We start from the raw sequence: 20,137 nt of genomic DNA, 5'->3' as shown, positions 1-20,137 counted from the left end.
TTGGGAAAATTACTACACCGTTCTGAACTTCAGTTTTTTCGCCTGAGACACGGGAAAAAGTATACTCTACTTCCAAAGTTATTTTGCAGATTAATTAGAACATATGCACTTTCTATATGTTGATACTGAACTTAAAGAGTATTATTAATTAGAGTCCCGTATGCTGTATGGCAATCTCTCCTAGACATTATTTCACCTAACACATAGCAGAGTGCCTGGCACACAGTAACTACCCACAGAATGATAGTATGTTTTCTCTGTCCTCCAACGAGGAGTGAGAGAATGAAAATAGATGAGAAATGGAGAAGAACTTCACTGCTGTGAGGAGGGCCTGAGCTCCAGCTGTCTGGGCGAACAGATAACAGTCACCCTACGGAACGGATGAACTGACAATGCCACACTCTGGCTTGTGCACCTCAGATTCGGTGGTGACTGTGGTCAGCCCTTCTATTCCCTCCTCACCCAGTGACCTGCATGCATCCCAATTTGCTCTTCCAATGGTCTGGCCTGGAGCTGCTTGGGAAAAAAAATAGCTTTGTTAAATGCCTTGTAAAGTAATGACACTGAGAGAAAACTTGGAAGTCTAAGAGGATATTCTGGATGCTCGTCACTGAGTAATTGCCATGTTGAGACTGTTAATGAGAATAGTGTTGCAGGGATATTTACCCAATTTTCATAAAAACTATTATGGCTTTATTTTCAAAGCAAGTAACTACACAGCCATGTGGCCTGTCGGTAAATGTTCAAGTGATTAACTGAGAAATGTGGAGGTGGGTGGAATAAGGCTGCTAGGCATACGGATTTGAGAAAAACACAATTTAGAAAAGGATGTTTTTTGAATTTTGAAAGCTAAAAATATTTTGGTCTCCAGAATGATGCTCCATATAATTGTGCTAAGTCCTAGACCCCAGGAGGAAAGGAGGGAACACTGGCACATCTGTTTCAATGGTTATTTTTGAACATACAGTTATGTTTTCAAATTCAGGTTTCCTCAGAGTTAAACTCTTGGCACAGATCAAGAGCCAGTTAAGAAACCAAGCTACGTGTTTTTTAATTAGCCCTACTGCAGGGATGGGAAGTCTTTCACCCTTCTTGCCTGCATGCCTGCCCAGCCCTCTCCTATCCCTGGTGGGAATTACATGAATTCAGACCAAGGTCTGCAGGGTTGAAGGACAGATTTGAGAGTGGAGCTGCCAGAGTGACTGTGGAAGCCAGGGAGGGTGTGGACGTCAGGTGAGACTTCCTAGTCCACTGCCATTCCCAGCCTTGCCTATGAAACTCACTGCAAAACTAATCATCTAGAATGAAAATGGACAGTAAGAAAGTAACTCAAGCTGGGCTACAAAATCTTGCAACCTCAACAAACCCTCCTGTCCCCATGTTCTCAGTGGCTCTCTTCAGGATCCATTCCAGAATTCTTGATAAAGCCACCCCCACTGCCACCACCATGGTGCTACTGGTACCACCATTACTACCACCATCATTGCAACTACTACCACCTCCAACCACCACCACCACACCACCACTGCTGCCACAATTCCCATCTCAACCGTCATCACAAGTAGTACTGCCACATCACCCTCACCACCACCGCCCTTCACTTCCATCACACAGCTGGAAATCAGCAGAACCAGATTTAAAGCCAGGTTTTGCTGATGCCAGAGCTTACGTTCTTACACACTCTGCTTTATCACATAACTGGAGAACATGAAGAGGAAAGTAAAAAAACCTGGCTTTCCTTCCAAAAGCACTGGGGTAGGGCATGTCACAGGAATACACTTTGCTACTAGACAAGTATTCTGATTCCTTTAAAAATGCAAATGCAGGAGGACAGGCCTTTCCCTCAACCAGCCCCAAGATGAGTATGTCCACTGCTGTCAGGGACTCATACTCACTTCTCTATAAAGACACCCAAACCCTACCCACATGCTACATGGGTGGGGGGCGGGGGGGGAGGCCATCAACACAGAATTTTACGGTTTCCAGGGAAGAGCCACTTGACTCCCAAGGGCTTACCATTTTTTGTTTTGTTTTGTTTTTGCTGATGCCTGTTCTAGATCTGTGTGGAACTTTGTAAGTGAATGAAGAATGAAGGAAACTTGACCACATCTGAGGCTTGGTAGTTTAAGACGGGGTACTGCTTTCCTAATACAATTTCATTTAGTTTTTTAAAAAATGCTTTAAATTCATAGTCTAAATTACTGTCTCTAAAAAACTGATAATGCTTTCAAGACATGGCTAGTAACATCCCATTCCTGTCTCCATTGCTTGATCATTTCTACCATGTGAAAGATATTCCAAGATGACATAAAGTGAGTATAAATTTAAAACATTAATGATAGTTCATGCAAAATATATATGTTTAGTAACATTTTAATGAATCTATAAATGTTTAGTATTTGAAAATACAAAGGAATTTTTTCTTTTATTGGAAATCACTTAATAGGTAATAGTCACTCTGCTTTACATTTTAGTTCCTTTACAATAATTAGATTAAAAACGTTTTCGTAATATTAAATTTTGAGGCTGTTTCCCATAACATTATAATGTTATAAAAATCTATTCTATTTATTATAAAATTAAAATGATAAAGGAATATGTCAATAAAAGTAGAATCAATATAATATTAGGCCTGGGTGAAAAAGCAATAGCTGTTGTCACATAAAACATTAGCACATAGTACAAAATATTTATAAAACGTCAGAAGAGTCATTCAGATATTTTTCAAGTCATATGAGACAGAGACTCATTTCATTTTTATAATAAAATTATTTTGGAAAAGAACTCCTACACATTTTTTAAGGCAAGGTTCATAAAAGTAAAACTTTGAACTTCTTGGGCATCAGTTATATTCCTGTAATTCTGCAGCAAAAGACTCTGCCCTTCCAACAGGATGCACCAAGTGTTTAACACATTAATTATCATCCTTCATCAAGCATAAAACTAACAGTCAGGAAATACAGCTGCAATGGAACAATTACTAACACACTCAGAATACACCCTGAAGCAAAGAAAACAAATGGGTTGCTTTTCATTAACAGAGCTTGGCAAACCTCTCCAAAGACAATGTTTTCTTTCTAGTCAGAGTCCCAAAAGGCATTTAAGGGGCTATTTGCCTAGGTAAACCCATAAAACAAATAAATCATGATAATATTTATTTAAAATTTAAAGTATCTATTGTTGATATACAATGCCTCTTAAAAAGAAAATCATATATATTGGAAGATGACTTGATGGAATAAAAATCTTACAAATACAAAGTATGTATTTTTTTAAAAATGCTGGTGTAAGAGGGCTGGAAGTCAAGTAGCGTTCTCATGCTTGATCCTGATACATAAGGTGTTAATGGTTTTCATTGTCATGTTTCAGAGATACAACCCGATATGCAGTGTCTTTATGTCTATGCGATAATGAGCTATGTAATAACAGGATTCTATTATATAAGATTTGAGTCCACAGAAAGAAACAAACTAGTTATTAGCATGAAATTCTAATATAACATGTCATAGCTGAAAGCGTAGAGGAATAGCATTCTACAGAAGCAATAAAAGCATAGTTTATTTGGTTGGTTTGTGGACACTTAATATTCTTAATATTTCTATAAATTATTACATCTTAACAGACATATTACTCCTACTAAGCTTATATTACAATTAAACCATAATTTAAGGAAGACTCTAGGGATGTAAAAGGCAGTGGATAGTCATCTGCTTAAAATATTTATAATTATGTCCTGAACGATTGCCGTCAAACCATCACTAAATTCTTTGCCCAGAAATCTCTAACATAATCAGCTTGATCCTCTCTGCATGACACATATCATGGCAAAAATAAAGGAGCCATATTTTCCTCAGCACAGGAGGCCAGAGATACATGCAAGGATTCTTCCATGTTTGTGGCACAATTTCAACTTCTAGATTTTATATTATCTTTAATATGCAGTTAACTCAAACCTGAAGTTCTTCTGAAGTGTATTTGGTGTAGGCATCATTTCATCTTTCTCCTACCTGATTTGCGTTATATATATAGCTGTCTTTCAAACAACAGCAGGTAACCTTTAAAACGGTATTCATTGTAAAATAAAATCGGATGCACATTCATGCCCTAAAGTCTAGAACTCTCTGCCTTATCAAAGTGTAATCCATGGGACTCTGCTCAGGCCCATGTACGAATTCTGAATAGAGTGAGTTGTAATAATTTAAGCCAATCTGCCTTGCTCAGGATGGCTGCTTCTGAAGGTGCTGAAAGCAGCAGTAAATCATAGGGAGGAATGCAGTCTCTAGCAACAACAACACAGCCAGGGTGAAGAGGAAGGCTGAGAACTCACTGTGTGCAGAACACTTGGCTGGACAAGGAGGATGCATAAGAAATAGAGGATTCCTTCCTTCAAGGGCTTATAGTCCAGTTGCTGGAGCAAAAAAAAGTGCACAGTCTGAATGTGCACGCAGCATGGGAGGGAGCACCAACAAATGGGCCAGAGACTAGCTGAGAGAGGGACTGTGAGGAAGGGGTCCGTGGCCAGGTGTCCTGCCTGGAGTCAAGTCAGAAGTATCACAAAGTGGCTGGGCTGTTCTGGGTTTCTCTTGGGGCCTTCACTTAAAGGACAAAGTCTAAAAGGGTTTCTGTCTTAGTACTTTTGTAGATGCAGTGGTATTTGAAACATCTCAAAATCAAAGAAGGATTTGAGGCAAAAAAAAAAAAAAAAGCTTAAAGGTTCATAAAAAGCAAGGGGATGAGACACTTACAAATTATCTGAAAAATTAGAAGCAAGGTGATTTCAAGATGAACTCTAACTAGTTTTGCCTGGTCCCTTTTCTTTCAAAGATATGTCCTGGCAACAAAAACCCACTGTTCTCTCAATTCTTAAAATCCTTTTGGAACCGAAATCACTTATCTTGATATGCATTCACCTCCAGCAACCATTAGAGAGGAAAACAATTCCACCTCGCAATGCTGAGAAACAGACACAGTACTGAGAAACAGACACAGTGCGTGTATCTCTTTTGAATAAAGAAATCATTGAATTTAAAGTTGCTTTTTCAATTAGAAAATATTACTAGAGTCCTATGGAAAAATCCAATCCTATGTTCGATGGTACTCTCAGAGTAGAACAATATTTGTCAGAAGTAATTAAGGGAGGAAAGAAAGATAGCTTTTCAAGTAAGAATATTTGGATTTAATAATTAAAAAGTGAGTATACTGGACTTGTAAAATCTTCTCTTTAGCAATGCCAAACAAGTATTTTAAAGGAGCAGGACCAATCATTAAGCTTTCATTTACCAAAAAAATGCATCTCAGTAAAATGTAACCCAACATTCGACTTTCTTTTTTTGGATTATAGCGAATTATTGTTGTATTGAATACTGATGCAGTAAAAAAGACTCTACCGGGGGCACAGCTCCCTCTCTGATATTTGGAGTCTGTTGGAATGATGACACTTGCTGCCATGGACATTGCTTGTGATACAAACAAAACTTAACTTTTCATCAGATTTTCTAACAGCCTCTGTAGGTTTCATACCTTTAATGTAGTGAATTCATACGGTTGATAACCTTTGAAGCTCTCGTGGATGGCTGCCATGGTGTGAGAAGTTTTCTCCCAAAAATGAAGCAGAGTGGTCTGTAAAGAAAGACAGTCAAGCTATGATGTTGTGAATGCCCAGTTCTAGTCACGAGCCCCAGAGAGGGTACCTATCTGTGGCTTTCAAGGTCCTCCAAAATAGGATCCAACTCACCTCTGTAGCCTTATTTCCCATTATGCCCCTATCTACACCCTGTATTTCAGCCAAACTAAATGCCCCCTGTTCCCCCATAATACTGCCTCCGTGGCTTATGCTGCTCCCACCACTTGGAACACTCTCCCCCTCCTCTCTATACCTGTCCTGTCTGTTCCTTCAGACACTATTTTTATGTTATCTAAGGCTCAGACCATTCTTGGTGCATTGTAACCAACATCATTTTGTTACCTGGTAAGTTGCTAACATATGAGACAAGAGATTGCATCTGCTTGCTCCAAGAAGATCCACTTTTTGACACACATCCATCTTCAATTTGTCAAAGTTTTTTTTTGCAAGGCGTACTTGTGTTTGCACCTATAAATTAAAAGTGAATCTCTAAATCATTCAAATTCTTAAGTAGTTGAAAGTTGCAGGTGACAAGGGATTAATAATGGGGTTTTCTCTTTCATGTAAGAAAAACACCCTTGAACATTTGAGGCAAGTGAGAAGATCCTTCAATATCTACTGTTTAATTCCAGAGGACCAAAATGAGAGTATTGCACATCATGATCCTACAGCACGCTTACCATTGGAATTTAATTTTTTTAGTTTAATGTTAAAATTGGAGTTCTTGAATGATGCAAACAGTTAAAGGGCTTGGCTGCTAACAGAAAGTTTGGAGATTCAAGTCCACCCAGAGGCAACTCAGAAGAAAGGCCTGGCGATCTACTTTGGAAAAACCACCTACTGAAAACTCTATGGAGCACAGTTCTATTCCGACACATATGGGATTATGCGTCGAACTGACTCAACGGTAACTTTTTTTTTAACGTTAAAATTATTCTTTTCTCAAGACGCTGACAAACTGAATGTAGGGACGAAAAGTCTGGAAACATGCAGGATGTCAAGGGAATAATATCTTTGCCCCATTGTTTTCCTACAATTTTTTGAAGGTGAGTTCCTGTATACTCTTCACTCAGCTTTCCCTAATGTTAACATCTTACATAATCATAGTACATTTGTCAAAAGTAAGAAATTACCATCGACACAATCCTATTAACTAAACTATAGGATTTATCTTAATTTCATCATTTTTCCATTAATCAATTTTTTTTTTTGGTTCCAGGATCTAATCTAGGATACCACATGAAGATATTCTGACATAGTTTAAAAAACTAACTCATAAATTTCCAACTTTTTATTACTGACTAAGATACACTAGCAATCCTCAACCATGCTGAACCATATACTAATTCAGGGACGGAGTGTAAGTCGGGGAAAGATTCAGAAATGTCTACTTTACATATTATTTGATAACAAAATAGAAGGTTTTAAATTTAAAACAGCTACATCAAAAAGGGTGAGGCCATTATTTTCCCTTCCTCCAATTCAAAGCCTCACCACATCTTATTTTGGTCAGGAAAAGCCAGCCAAGTATCAGTTTATATCAGGTAATTCATGCCATTAAACTATGCCAGGGGTAGCCTGAGAACATGCTCGGGCTGGCCGGAGAACATGCCTGGGCTGGCCAGCTAGAGGGGTGTGAGACACATGTGTATGCAAGAGACACGTGGAGATGAGCCCAGTTGTCCCAACAGATCATCCCAGATAGCCTTTGGCCAGCTGACCAGCTGACCTCTAGACATGTGAGGGAGCCTGTCATGATCAGCAGAGCCCCTCCCTGACCCACAACTGACCAGAGATGCACAAGTGTGTGCAGCAGAGACTAGAATTCCCCTGCCAACCCACAGACTTGTAAGCGCTAAGAAACGCTTGTTGTTTTAAGTCACTGAGTGTTATGATTGCTTATTTGACAGTATTATTATGGCAATTACTGATTCAAGTGGTAAGGACGTAGACAATGAAGGCTTCTGGGATGAGGTGATAACTGAGGTGGGTTTTAAACCATGACTAGGAATACATAGTAAATATATGGTATTTGCAAGACTGTCTTGTTTACAGGAAAGTTCTAGATTTTCAAATTAAATGCAAAGTAAATTTTTTTTTGTGGGGGTGTGAATTTTGCTTTCTTTTCCTTTACACTAATATAATCAGTTACTTATAAACCAAAAAACCAAACCCACTGCCATCGAGTTGATTCCAACTCATAGTGACCCTATAGGACAGAGTAGAACTGCCCCACAGAGTTTCTAAGAAGTGCCTGGTGGATTCGAACTGCTGATCTTTTGGTTAACAGCCATAGCTCGTAACCCCTATGCAACCAGGGTTTCCCAGTTACTCATAGATACCCTTAAATTCAAGGAGAAAAGTTACTTCATTTGCTTATGACACAAAGCTCATGAGTTAACATAGTCTGAAATGTGCCCTAATTTAATTTTGTTTGAATTTTGTGAAGTAATTTTAGAAACCCAGAAGAAGCTTCAACACTTAACCAGTGAGTTCTGAAAGGCCATATGCTTTGTGTGTCAACAACGATTATTAAAATACTTAATGCACTGCTGAGTTTCCAAATGTTGAGCACTTTCCCTGCCAAACAAGGAGGATGGCTCACTGTTGGGCATTGTGAATACGGTAAAATTAATTTAATATTTTGTGTGAATGTCTGCTCTGTAAAACACGTTCCTACCCTCAGCCGAAATGCAAAACATCAAGGACACAGTCAAGCATAGGATGCTATCAAGGGTCTCATTTCATATGCCTCAAGATACACTTAAGTGAAAAACGTTTTGATTATTACGACTCTCAATTCCAGACAAATTATATTCAATTATATAAACATCTTGAGGAGCTCCTGAGGTTTTCAAGGCTTCAAAAAAAAAAAAAAAAAAAAACTTCACTCGAATAAATGCACTCTTTGTTTATTTATTAATTTTACTTCTGTTGCTCCAAACTTTCTCCTGTTATTTTCCAAGCTCTAGGAATGACCATGCATATTCAACCTTCTTTAGTCAAGGTCCTGCCTTCCTAGGCTACAGAAATTCAATTTACCAGAGAAACGATCAATGTCACGACTGCTAAAACTACAGGGCACTTCTCTGTCCTTATTCCTCTTAACCTGAAATTCTACCTCTCAGCACCAACCTAAACTACAGATGGTGAAGCCAAAGCTATTCATCCTCGCAATTCAATCTGCATTCCCCATCCAAGTGGGAAAAGTCTTCATATTACCCCACACAAATCTGAGATTAGTTTTGTATTTTTTCCTTAAGTGTTTTCTTTAACAAGCAAAACAATCCTACAGATATGTATTTCTATACACACACACATATTTGTAATTGATTTCTAGTTTAACTCTGCTATAGCCAGATACTTTGCATAATTTCAATTTTTAAAAAGTTTATTCAGAACTGCTTTATGACCCCAAACATGGTTTATCTTGGTGATTGTTCCATGTGCACTTGAAAAGAATATGTATTCTGATGTTGGATGGAATGGTGTATAAATACTAATTAGCTCACAGTAGTTGATAGTGTTAATTTAAGTATTCTATATCCTTATCGATTTCTTTTACTTATTCTATCAATTACTGAAAGAAGAGCATTGAAATTTTCCAACGATATTTGTAGTTTTGTCTATTTCTCCTATAAGTTTTATCAGTTTTTGCTTCATGTACTTTGATGCTCTATTATGAGTTGCATACACAATTCATCAAATAATTTTGATAAGTTTATTTTATTATTAATATCTCTCTTTATGCCTGGTACTAATCCTTGTTCTGAAGTCTATTTTGTCTGATATTAATATAGCACTTCAGATTTATTTTGATTAGGGTTTGTAATGTATACCTTAATCTATCCTTTTACTTTTAACCTATGTCTTTATATTTAAAGTGAGTTCTTAGATACAGTATAGAATTGGATCTTGTTTTTTAACCCAATCTCTAACTCAATTTCTTCATTTCATCTAACAAACTACTATGAGCCTTACAAAACATTATCGAGAGAAAACGGGGTTAGTTTGGTGTTACAGATTTAAAGCGAACCCGTTCTGTTTAATAATCATGTTTTTTTCTAAGTTCTTTACAAACCAATTATATAGTAACCAGTCTAGAATTTGGTTATGAATCAAAGTCTAATTTACTATATTGAGTTTTTGAGTTGTATCTTTTTATTCTCTTTTAAAAATAGGACAATATTTGCTTGCTATTTTATTTCTGGCATCGCTCCGATTTCTCAAATTCACTGGGAATATTTTTGGGCTTGCATACATGTGTTCTTTCTGGGACATAATTCATCTAAGTCTGGTGACTAAATGTATTTAAATACAACTAGTACACACTAGCTCCTTTCATAGATGAGCTTCAACTTTTCCTTAAGAGCTCACTTTTCTAACCTTTACAGTTTTAATACCACTTTCCTTGATGGAGATGAAGGTAAAATAGGAGCTTAGTAGCTCTGCCTTATTTGATTTCATTACTAAGATTAAATCATTTTAAAATGTGTTTTCTAGTTCTGTCCACTATAAGGGTCTAGAAATAATGACTAACTCAAAAGTAATGAGCACTCCTTAGCACCAGATCATAGCCTGTAACTATCATGCCCTTCTTAAAAGAAAGCAGGGTTCCTTGGTGAAACAGGGAGTCCCTGCGTGGTAAAAATGGCTGACACACTTGCCTGCTAACCAAGAGACTGGAGGTTCAAATCCACCCAGAGGTGCCTTGGAAGAAAGTCCTGGTGGTCTACTTCCAAAAAATGAGCCATTGAAAACTCTATGGAGCACAGTTCTACTTTGAAACATATGGGGCTACCATGAGTCAGAACTGACTTGAAGGCAACTGGTACTGAGGGTGAAATAAGTGATTCCAGGACTGGGACAGAAATGTGTATGATGAATCTGAAATATTTCGTTACACTAGAAAGCAAGGACATGACTACTGGGGTTATGTCAAAAGGGCTCAAGAGGTTCCACTAACAAAAGAAAGGGCAATCTGAGCATCAGTAAACTTAATATTACAATAGATTAAAACATATCAAATACATTTAAATCTGTGAGTTCATAATGATACTTAAAAACAAAAACAAAACAAAAGAATGAATAGACAGAAAACAAAAAAAGTCTCATCGGGCACCTGTAGAGATTGCAAGTGCACCAACTCAATATTTTAACAGAGAACCAAATAATTATCCTGCCTTTCCTACTGAACTATACTGTACTTCAGAGTAACTTGAGAGTTGATGAGAGAAAGTCACTCATTACTGAAGCATTAGGACTAATAGATGAAGAAGGTATACAAAAGATATTAAACCATCTGGGGGGCTTGTCCTTTCAAGTAGCTACTTTACAGTCACAACAGTTTAGTTTTTACTAGAATTTTTCACAAACCTCAGTTCATTCCAGGTGCTAGCTTTCCTGACACCGTTTTTACTTCTTAAGTTCCCCTTTCCCTCTCTCTCTCCCTCCCAAGAAATATTATTGAGCACCGACAGTTCCAGGTTCTGGGCTACAACAGAGAATAAAACAAAGTCTCTGCTTTCATGAAGGTTACATTCTAGTAGTTAAAACTGAACAATAAATAACGCAAGTAAATACGTTTGTTAGATGGTGAAAATAAAAGCAGTGTGAGAAAGATATGAGTACAGAGTTGGGAAGGGGTAGTAGAGGATTCTGTTTTATATGAAATAGTCAGGGAAAGGCTTCCTGAGAAGGTGATTATCAGAGTAGAGACCTAGAGGAAGTGAGGAAGCAATCCATGCAGGCATCAGGGGGAAGAGCACTTTGAGCCGACAGAACAGGGAATGCAAAGGCCCTGGGGCAGGAGCATGTTTGGCTTGTTCAAGGCCCTGTGGTAGTTCTCTTTAGTTATGCGCCTCTACTCCCATCTGTTTTACATGTCTTATTAAAATGTGAGCTCAACCACAAATGGATAATGTGATCCTCTTAACCTAACTGGTGATTTTAAAAACTTTGTATTTTGAAAATCAGCATGACAATAGTTTTAATATTTCCATAGGTAGCTAATTTATATTTCCATTTTTTTCTTTTATTCCTTTGTAATGAATCTAGTCCATGGGAATTTAATGATGAATATGCATATAAAGTTTTCCCACCTATCTTAGTTTCTTATTGCTGCTATAACAGAAATACCACAAGTGGGTGGCTTTAATGAACAGAAATTTATTTTCTCACAGTTTAGGAGGCTAAAAGTCTGAATTCAGGGCACCGGTTCTAGAGGAAGTCTTTCTCTCTCTGTTAGTTCTGGAGAAGGTCCTTGTCTCTTTAGCTTCTGTTCCTAGGTTCCTTGGTGATCTTCATGTGGCCTGGCATCTGTCTTCCCCCATCTATACTTCTTTTCTTCTGTGCTTTCTCCTTTTATATCTCAAAAGGGATTGGTTTAAGACACACTCTATACTGATATGGCCTCATTAACATAATAAAGAAAACCCTGTTCCCAAATGGGATCACATCCATGTGCATAGGGGTTAGGATTCCAACATATACTTTGGGGGGTGACAATTCAACCCATAACATCATCCATATTGTAAATTTGGGATTTTCCCCCAATTTGGCAAGAAAAATGAGACAACTCATACTCCACAGTACAGAGAACAAGTAGATACATCAACTCTTCGCAGCATGATTCTAGAACTGTAGTTAAGAGAATAATACCTTAATACCAGCAGAGAGACACTGAAGACTAAGAGTGACAGGGGCTTTAGAACGAGGCCAGAGAGGTGTCTGTTCCACTGATACAAGAAAGTAGAGGAATGGCATGGGAAATATGGCATTGGAGAAAATAATTCTACTGTTTGGAAGACAAAAGGGAGATGGGATCAAATCACGGAGGTTTAGCACCTCAGCTAATGAAAACGACTTGGGCAGGGGTGAAAGACTGAGAGCATGGGGCATGGTGGGCAGACTGGGGAAGGGGACAGAATAGAGAAGCAGGCAGATATGAGGGAGAGGGAAGCTGAAGCCAAACAGGGAAAAAAAGGAAGAAGCAAAAAAGAGAGGAAAAAGGGAGAGAATTTGTACATGCTTCATGCTGTGGTTATGATGGTTAATAATCGGTATTTTGCTCAAAACAAGGAAGATGTGGTTGTCATTTTGCTTCATTTCCTCCTAAGCATGCATTTTGAACTTTAACAACTCAGCAATAATAAATAAGCAATGATAATTTTAGTTTTTTTTTTTAAGCTATCTTGTTGCTGAATTTTTAGGAGATTACATTGATTCTTTCAGCTAGCATCCGCTTCACGTGAAAGAAGAACTGTTTATTCAAGACAAGGGTTTTGTAACCACCTGTGTAATCAGGATGAGGAACACATGCAGCTGACATAATCCAAACTCATTTATAAGAACATGACATACAACCTTCATTCAGATGCTCGTTTTCAGATACAAATGAAAAAAAACAAACTGAAATTTCTTCCTTACTCAGCTCTTCGTAAGTTTTTACAACACATTCTGATCATAAAACAAAAATCGAATGGGTTCAAAAGCCAGCTAAGAGAGCAGAGTACACCCATGCTTCAGGGTAATTTTCTAGGAATACATAATATATTTTACTGGACCAACACCCTAACCAAACAATCATCTCAATGACGACTGAGGAGAAGTGGGGCCCAGACCACAATCCACTCGTAAAGTTCCCAGGGAAAAGAGTTGTATCTTTCCTTTGTTCGTTCCACTGAATCATTTGTTCCAAGAGGGGTGGAGGAGAGGGGAATGAGTGAACACTTATGGATGGTCTACTGCTGTACAATTTTTTCATACCAAAATTCTTTAAGGTAGGTATAATTATCCTCATTTTTATAGAGGAGGAAATGAGGTACAAAATAATTTGCCTAGAAACAACCAATAAGTAGAAGAGCCAGAATAGCCCACGTTGGATTATGCTTCCTCCTGTATGAAATACAAACTCCACACCCATACCTGCCTGTCTGTCTTTGGCCCAATGGCCTCCTCTCCCACACTGCCCCCCAAGTCCCACAAACTCTGGGCATAATGAGCTGCCATTTGCCAGCCACATCACGCCAAACCCACCTCCACGCTTTTGCATATTTCTTCTGCCTGGAAAACCCTCTCCCTTCTTGTCCACATGGTAACTCTTACTCACATTTCAAGTTTCTGTTGAAAGAACCCTGAGAACCCTTTTCCTGTAAGGCTCCCCAGCAAAGTTAGCAGCTTCTTCCTCTCTGCTGTCAGAGCACTTTGCAAACACTCTTATGACACAAAACTATGGTAAGTGCTAACTGCCTCCATCTATCCCCAGCTACCCTCTGGATTATAAATTTTATGAGGGTCGAAGCTACGTTTTCAACTTTAGAAGGCTAGGGCTAAATGCTTTGCAGGTAGCTGGTGCACAAAACACTGAATGAATCAATAAAAGATACCAGAATGAATGAACCAGCTTTGCTTTTCCCACTACATAATATTGCTCTTTGAGAGTACACACCATGCTCTCTGTTTGCTGAGTTATTGTTAGACTTGCCCAGACTCTGTCCATCTTCCTCAGTACTACCACCATTTACTGATTAGGTGTATACATACATGCCCATATTCTCATTTGATTCTCACAACACTCCTACAGCACAGTTTTGTTATTATTTCTATTTCACAGAGCGGGAAACTGGGTTTTGAGAACAACTAGGTAACTTACTCAAGCTTACCGTACTCAACTAGTCAGTAGTGGCGTCAAAATGTGAAAGTCTAGGCTCAATTCACTGAATCACTTTACCTCTCCAATTGTACAGAACAGAACCTTGGAGCAGTGAGATTAACTGCATATTACCCAGAATAGGATTTTCAGCACTTCGCCTAGTACTCTTTTCCTTGTCACTCTGTCAACTCATTACATAAAAACATTATAATATTTTAAGAGTATGTGATTCTGGCTTCTTGTTTAAAAAACAAACTATTACAATGTAATTACATCCACGGATGCAGGAACAAAGAGTAAGAGGTCTTCTATTTTCAAGCCTTGGCAAGTTGAAATAAATACAGTTTAAATTATTCACAACCATGTTGTTCTGAACAGAATATGGAGACACATTTTAGATAAATTTTGCCAGCTATCACACTGTCCCAAGATTTTGGGTGTTGTTCAGCTGGTGAATTATTTTTTCAAGTTTCTGTTTTTAACTTAAGAAACCAATTCTGTCATCAGAAAATTTAACCGACTGGGTTCATTTCCTCTTTCAGGTCATTAGTAAAAGTATTAATTCGGGTCACAAGACTGAGCCCCAGGCACCTGATTTATTACCACTGTCTAATCTGATATTAGGAGCTCTGCTGCTGACCAAAAGGTTGGCAGTTTGAATCCACCAGGTGCTCCTTGGAAACCCAATAGGGCAGCTCTACTCTGTCCTAAAGGGTCACTATAAGTCAACAGCAAAGGGTTTGTTTTTTAAATCTGATATTAGAATAGGCTCAAACAATGGGCTCAAACATAGCAACAATTGTGATGGTGCAGGACTGGGCAGTGTTTCGTTCTGTTGTACACACGGTGACTATGAGCACCGAACAACAACAAACCTGAGAAGTGCACATTTCAGGAGACAGTAAAAGGCTGCAATAGTGTTTATTTTTTAAATCCTATTGATATTTCTTGTACTTTATATGATTTTCAAAAACATGTCATTATTTCTTTCATTTTTATTACTCTTTCTTTTGATCATTTATTTATGTCTAAGTGCCACACACCACCATCATCATCAATCAGTAAATAAACAGGTGAACTGATTTGCCAAAAATTATCTTGTTTTGGGAATAGTGTTTATTCACTCTGTTCTAGCTGTTGTCAAGTTGATTCCAACTCATGGTGACTCTATGAGTGTCACAATAGAACTGTTCTCCACAGGGTTTCCAATGGTTGATTTTTTGGAAGCAGATCACCAGGCCTTTCTCCTGTGATGCTTTGGTAAGTGAACGGGGAAACAGATTAGGCTATTCCCTTTTTTGCTCCATCTTGCTATCCTTGAGTTCCAAACTGTGGTTGATCGGGGTGTTCAGGAGCATCTGAAAAGACTGATGCATGAACAACGTCATTATTGGTTAGCTAGAACACTGAGGATAAATCCAGACTCTGCAGTCTGCACGCAAGCCCTCTGTGATATGGCCTTGGTCCACCTCCCTACCTTCATCTTTGTCTGTTCCTTCTTACACTCTTTTCTCTGGCAAAACTAAACTACATACAATCTCCCATCTCGTAACAGGGTTGTTCCCATTGCTGTTATAACTTTCTCCTTCATTGGCCCTTTCAAAATTCAGCTTGTGCCATTTCCTCTAGGAAGCATACCTCAATCCCCAAGTTTGACTTTAGGTGCTCCTCTTTTGAGCTCCTACAGAACCTGGTTATACACCTCTATTATCTCAAGTGACAATTACCACATTGTATGATCATTTTTAATTTTATTATTTGTCTTCTTCTACATGGATTCCTGGTTGCACAGTGGTTAAGAACTCAGCTGCTAAACAAAAGGAAGGCGGTTCAAATCCACCAGCTGCTCCTTGGAAACCCAACTGACTCAACAGTAACGGGTATATGCTCCTGGGAGCTTGAGGTAGGTCCATATCTTGATTTTGTTACACCAGTATTGGCAGTAGGTGCTAAAAAACGCTTTTCAAATGAATGGTTTTTAACCTGGTGCACGTCATCTGTTTTGGGGCTGTAGCTTCTATTTTTAGTCTGATGACTAACATTCTGTCACTTAAGTGTGGTTTTTTTTTTTTTTAAAAGACACTGTTGCAGCAACTGTATGCCAAGCAGGAAGCTGTTCCAGCTTCTTTAATTTCCCATTAGTCTAAATCTTCAAAAAAATTTTCTATGTTGATATTCAATATATTTCTATAGCATTTCTTTGCTCCTTCTTGTTGGAAATCCCCTCACTCCAATTTGCTCTAGTATCAGCTGTTCTGGAAAACGTGGGCTGTGTTCTTCGCATTCATTTGATCTATTAAAATTTTGTCAGTGATGACTCCTCTTGTCACCCTAGGCCTGATAACATTCCAGATGTTCAGTATGGATGAGCAAGTGTCCTTAGGTCTGAGGCTACTAGCTATCCATCAAAATCCATTCACTCTTCTATATTTTCCAGACTCCCCTGAAGATATGTGTGGCCATGGGACAAAAATTCTTTCCAAGGTAGTGTGGAGTAAGAGCAACAAGCACCATTTCCAAGCTTGGCCCATAAAACCTTCCCACACATGCTCCCACCTGCTCTCTTCCTTTGGTGGTTGACTGGGATGGCCACACCCAGGAACACTGGAAGACAAGTGCTGAGGAGGTTGAAGCTGCTGTCAGCCTGGCTGTCTAAATGAATTCTTAAAGGATAGCTACCCCATCAAGCTGGACACCTGCCCAGGACTATTTGGTGAGCAAAAAATAAAAACTTCTGTTGGGTTAAACCATGGTATTTTGGATGTCTCTTTGTACTGTGGCTTGGCTTAGCCTGCCCTACTTGCAACAGGGATAGCTTCAAGAAGAGACTAATTAAATGACCTAAGACAATAGATACAACATTGCAAGTAGGTTAAAGTCTAACAATCCTATTGACAGTTGATAGTCAAAGATTTGTTATTTCCATTATTGGTTTGATCATCAACAAGAATGTCATGAAAAGTATCAGGTGATTACTGAAGTGTTCAAAAACTCTCAAAATTCACTTTAATGCCACTATATTCTTAAAGAAATGTTGAATAGCAAGTATTTTTGGAGAGAGGGACACTTAGTGAAGGTGGGGTTAAACTGAAGACAGTGACACTGCTAGAAAATTCTCTGGTGTTTGCTCTTGGCTAATAATTGAAAGGTTGGCAATTCTAACTCATCCAGCAGCACTGCACAAGAAAAGTCCTGTTGATCTGCTTCCATGAAAACTACAAACACGAAAACTCTACGGAGCTCAGTTCTACTCTCTAACACGCAGGGTTGCTGTACACATAGGGTTGCCATTTTAAGTTGGAATCGACTTGACAGCAGAAGGTTTGGTTTTAGTTTTTATTAAGATGTTTACTTCACTGATGAAATAAAAGGAGCTAATTAATTTGCTGGCTTTCTCTGCATGTAGAATCAAAGGGTTTTTAACTTCTAAAAGCAAGGTCACAATCATTGTGCATTCCAAATTGGTAAATGTGGTACGGTCTCAAACAGCAAAGTGCTCAGGTGCATTCTGAAGAGGCTATGTTTCCTATGGACGGTACAGGTCTCGTTCAGTTTCTGGCGAAGTAACATTGAGCCTTAACTTAACACACATTAAAGTCTGTGGCATTCCAGGCTCCAAGAGAACGAGAGAGAGGGCAAGCACACTGGTTTCTGCTCCAGCTCTACCTTTTATCAATAGGATGCAACATGCTCAACCATGAAACCACTCCACCCTTTATTTGGAAGTAATGGCTGAATTCACATCATGGATCATTTTGTTGAGAAGTGGAACAGTGCAACAAAAAAGGGGATTCCTTGGGGAATATATCACCATATAAAAATCACAAGATTGCTCTCTCTCTTACTAAGTCACTTAAAAATAATCCCTTTAAATACACTTAGGTTTGGAGAAATAACTCATACTTTAAATAAAACCTAATGACCTATTGTGTATTAAAAGCCTATTGTGTGTTCCTGAGGAATACGGAGAAGACAAACAAAGTAGGTTAACCTTTCAGTTACCTTGGAGGGAGATGGGCGAGATCTGTAAACCATCCTTAACACTATTTTGGAATAACCATTTTTAAGATATGAAAGTTCAAAAAGAAAAAAAAAAGGAAAAGAGATAAATGAAAAGAATTCTATACTTCCTTTGGTTAAAAAGTTGAATAAGTCAGTTCAAATAGTTATTCAAATTTAAATAACACTAAGAGTTAAAACTGTTATTTAAAAAGAGTTAAAACTGTTATTTAAAATAAAACTGAAATTTAGCCCTGATCTTTTAAGAGCTGTAACTGAACTTATGAACGTGCCTAATGTATAAAGTGCAGAGCAGACATACGGAGTTTTAAATCAAGTGATAAGTTTAAATATATTCATCTATCCATCCATTTATTGACTGATGAATGCTTATTATGGACCTATTCCAGGCTTAGTACAATGGTTCTCAAGGTGTGGTCTCCAGACCAGCAACATCAACATCACCTGAGAGCTTGTTAGAAACGCAATTCTCAGGTTCCACCCCAGACGCTGAAACAGAAATGGGGAGGGGGCCCAGCAAACTGTTATAACAAGCCCTCCGGGTGATTCTGTTGCATGCTAAAGTTTGAGAACCACTGGCCTAGAGGGAAAGGGTTAAGAAATGGTCATTGAAGTCAGAGAAACTTGGGTTCAAAAGCTTAAACTTGTATTTATTGTCTCTGTGACCTGGAACAAGTCATTTAATCCAAGCCTTAACTTCCAAATAAGTAAACAGAGACACAGTACCTTTCAGGGCTGTTAGGATTAAATGAGGTAATGTATACAGATGTTGTCTATAATATATATACATCATATACACAGTCTGGAATAACAGTTACACAAACACAAAAATAACCATGATACAAAGTAGAAAGTGTTAGGTGGCATATAAAGTGTTAGGTGATATATAAAGTACTCTGGGAGATGGGAAAAGTGGAGAAAGTAACATTTGAATGGGTCTTTAAAAAGTGGGGGAGAGTTTTGGATAGGCGTAGATTAAGGGAAGGGAGCAGGAGGAGGCAGGGAATTATGGGATATATAGTTTAGTTAATGAGACAACAGTAGGGTAACCTGTCCAAATAGGGACACATCTGTGAGTGAAAGAAGGCACCATTAATAGTTAAGCTTCGGCAACAGATGTAAATGGGGACTGTCCCAGGCAGACCAATCATATGGTTTCCCTGGAGAATAGGCTGCTGGGAATGTGTGTATTGAAAACAGGGCCAAAGAGTGGGCTGAGGGCTTCATTTTTAAGCACTGGGGAGCTACTGAAGGTTCTGGGCAGGGAAACTACCACAGTAGTTTTTGGGAAGATTACTTCGGCAGCTCTTTGTAGGATGCTACGAGAATGGAAAGGAGAAAATAGGTGAGAGAGAGTGAATTCAGGGTAGAAATGATGAGACTTAGAAACTAAATAAATGGGTCAGAAAAGGAAAGGAGAAAATGAACCTGAAGCAAAGATTTCAAGCCCAAGCCAACAGAAACAAGGAGGTCAAGAAAAGGGGCAGGTCAGGGAAGAAGTATCAAGAGTTGACATTCAGACATAACATATTCAGTGTGATGGGACCCACCACCTACAACTTGTGACTACCTCCCAAAGTGCCACTGAGATGCGGGAGTACAACAATTAGTCAGAGATCCATTTTTATTTCAAAAGACAGGCCACTAAATAACTTGATATATTACATAGGTTACTGCTACAGATTAAACTGGGTACCCCCAAGATACGTTTTGGAATCCTGACCACTATCCCATGATGTAATCCCATTTGTAATAGAGTTTTCTTTGATATGTTAATGAGACCATATCAGTATACCCATTAAAACAAACTGCTGCCATCCAGTCGATTGCAACTCATAGTG

General features: G+C 38.5%; 1 protein-coding gene across 9 annotated transcripts in view; it reads right to left on the bottom strand.

Annotated features, from left to right (window-relative positions):
* Positions 1 to 20,137, bottom strand: part of ICA1 (islet cell autoantigen 1) — a 146,845-nt gene that overhangs the window by 34,560 nt on the left and 92,148 nt on the right. For all 9 annotated transcript variants that reach the window (XM_023740480.1, XM_023740485.1, XM_023740484.1 and 6 more), the window contains 2 exons: positions 5,966 to 6,091; positions 5,521 to 5,619 (listed from right to left, as the gene is read on the bottom strand). In XM_023740480.1, the coding sequence (XP_023596248.1) occupies positions 5,521 to 5,619; positions 5,966 to 6,091 (225 nt within the window). The remainder of the gene's footprint in view (positions 1 to 5,520; positions 5,620 to 5,965; positions 6,092 to 20,137) is intronic.

Source organism: Trichechus manatus, unplaced genomic scaffold (assembly GCF_000243295.1).
Source record: "Trichechus manatus latirostris isolate Lorelei unplaced genomic scaffold, TriManLat1.0 scaffold00156, whole genome shotgun sequence".
Taxonomy (NCBI): Eukaryota; Metazoa; Chordata; class Mammalia; order Sirenia; family Trichechidae; genus Trichechus; species Trichechus manatus.
The sequence above is the reverse complement of the archived record's forward strand: the minus strand, read 5'-3'. Positions and strand labels throughout refer to the sequence as shown.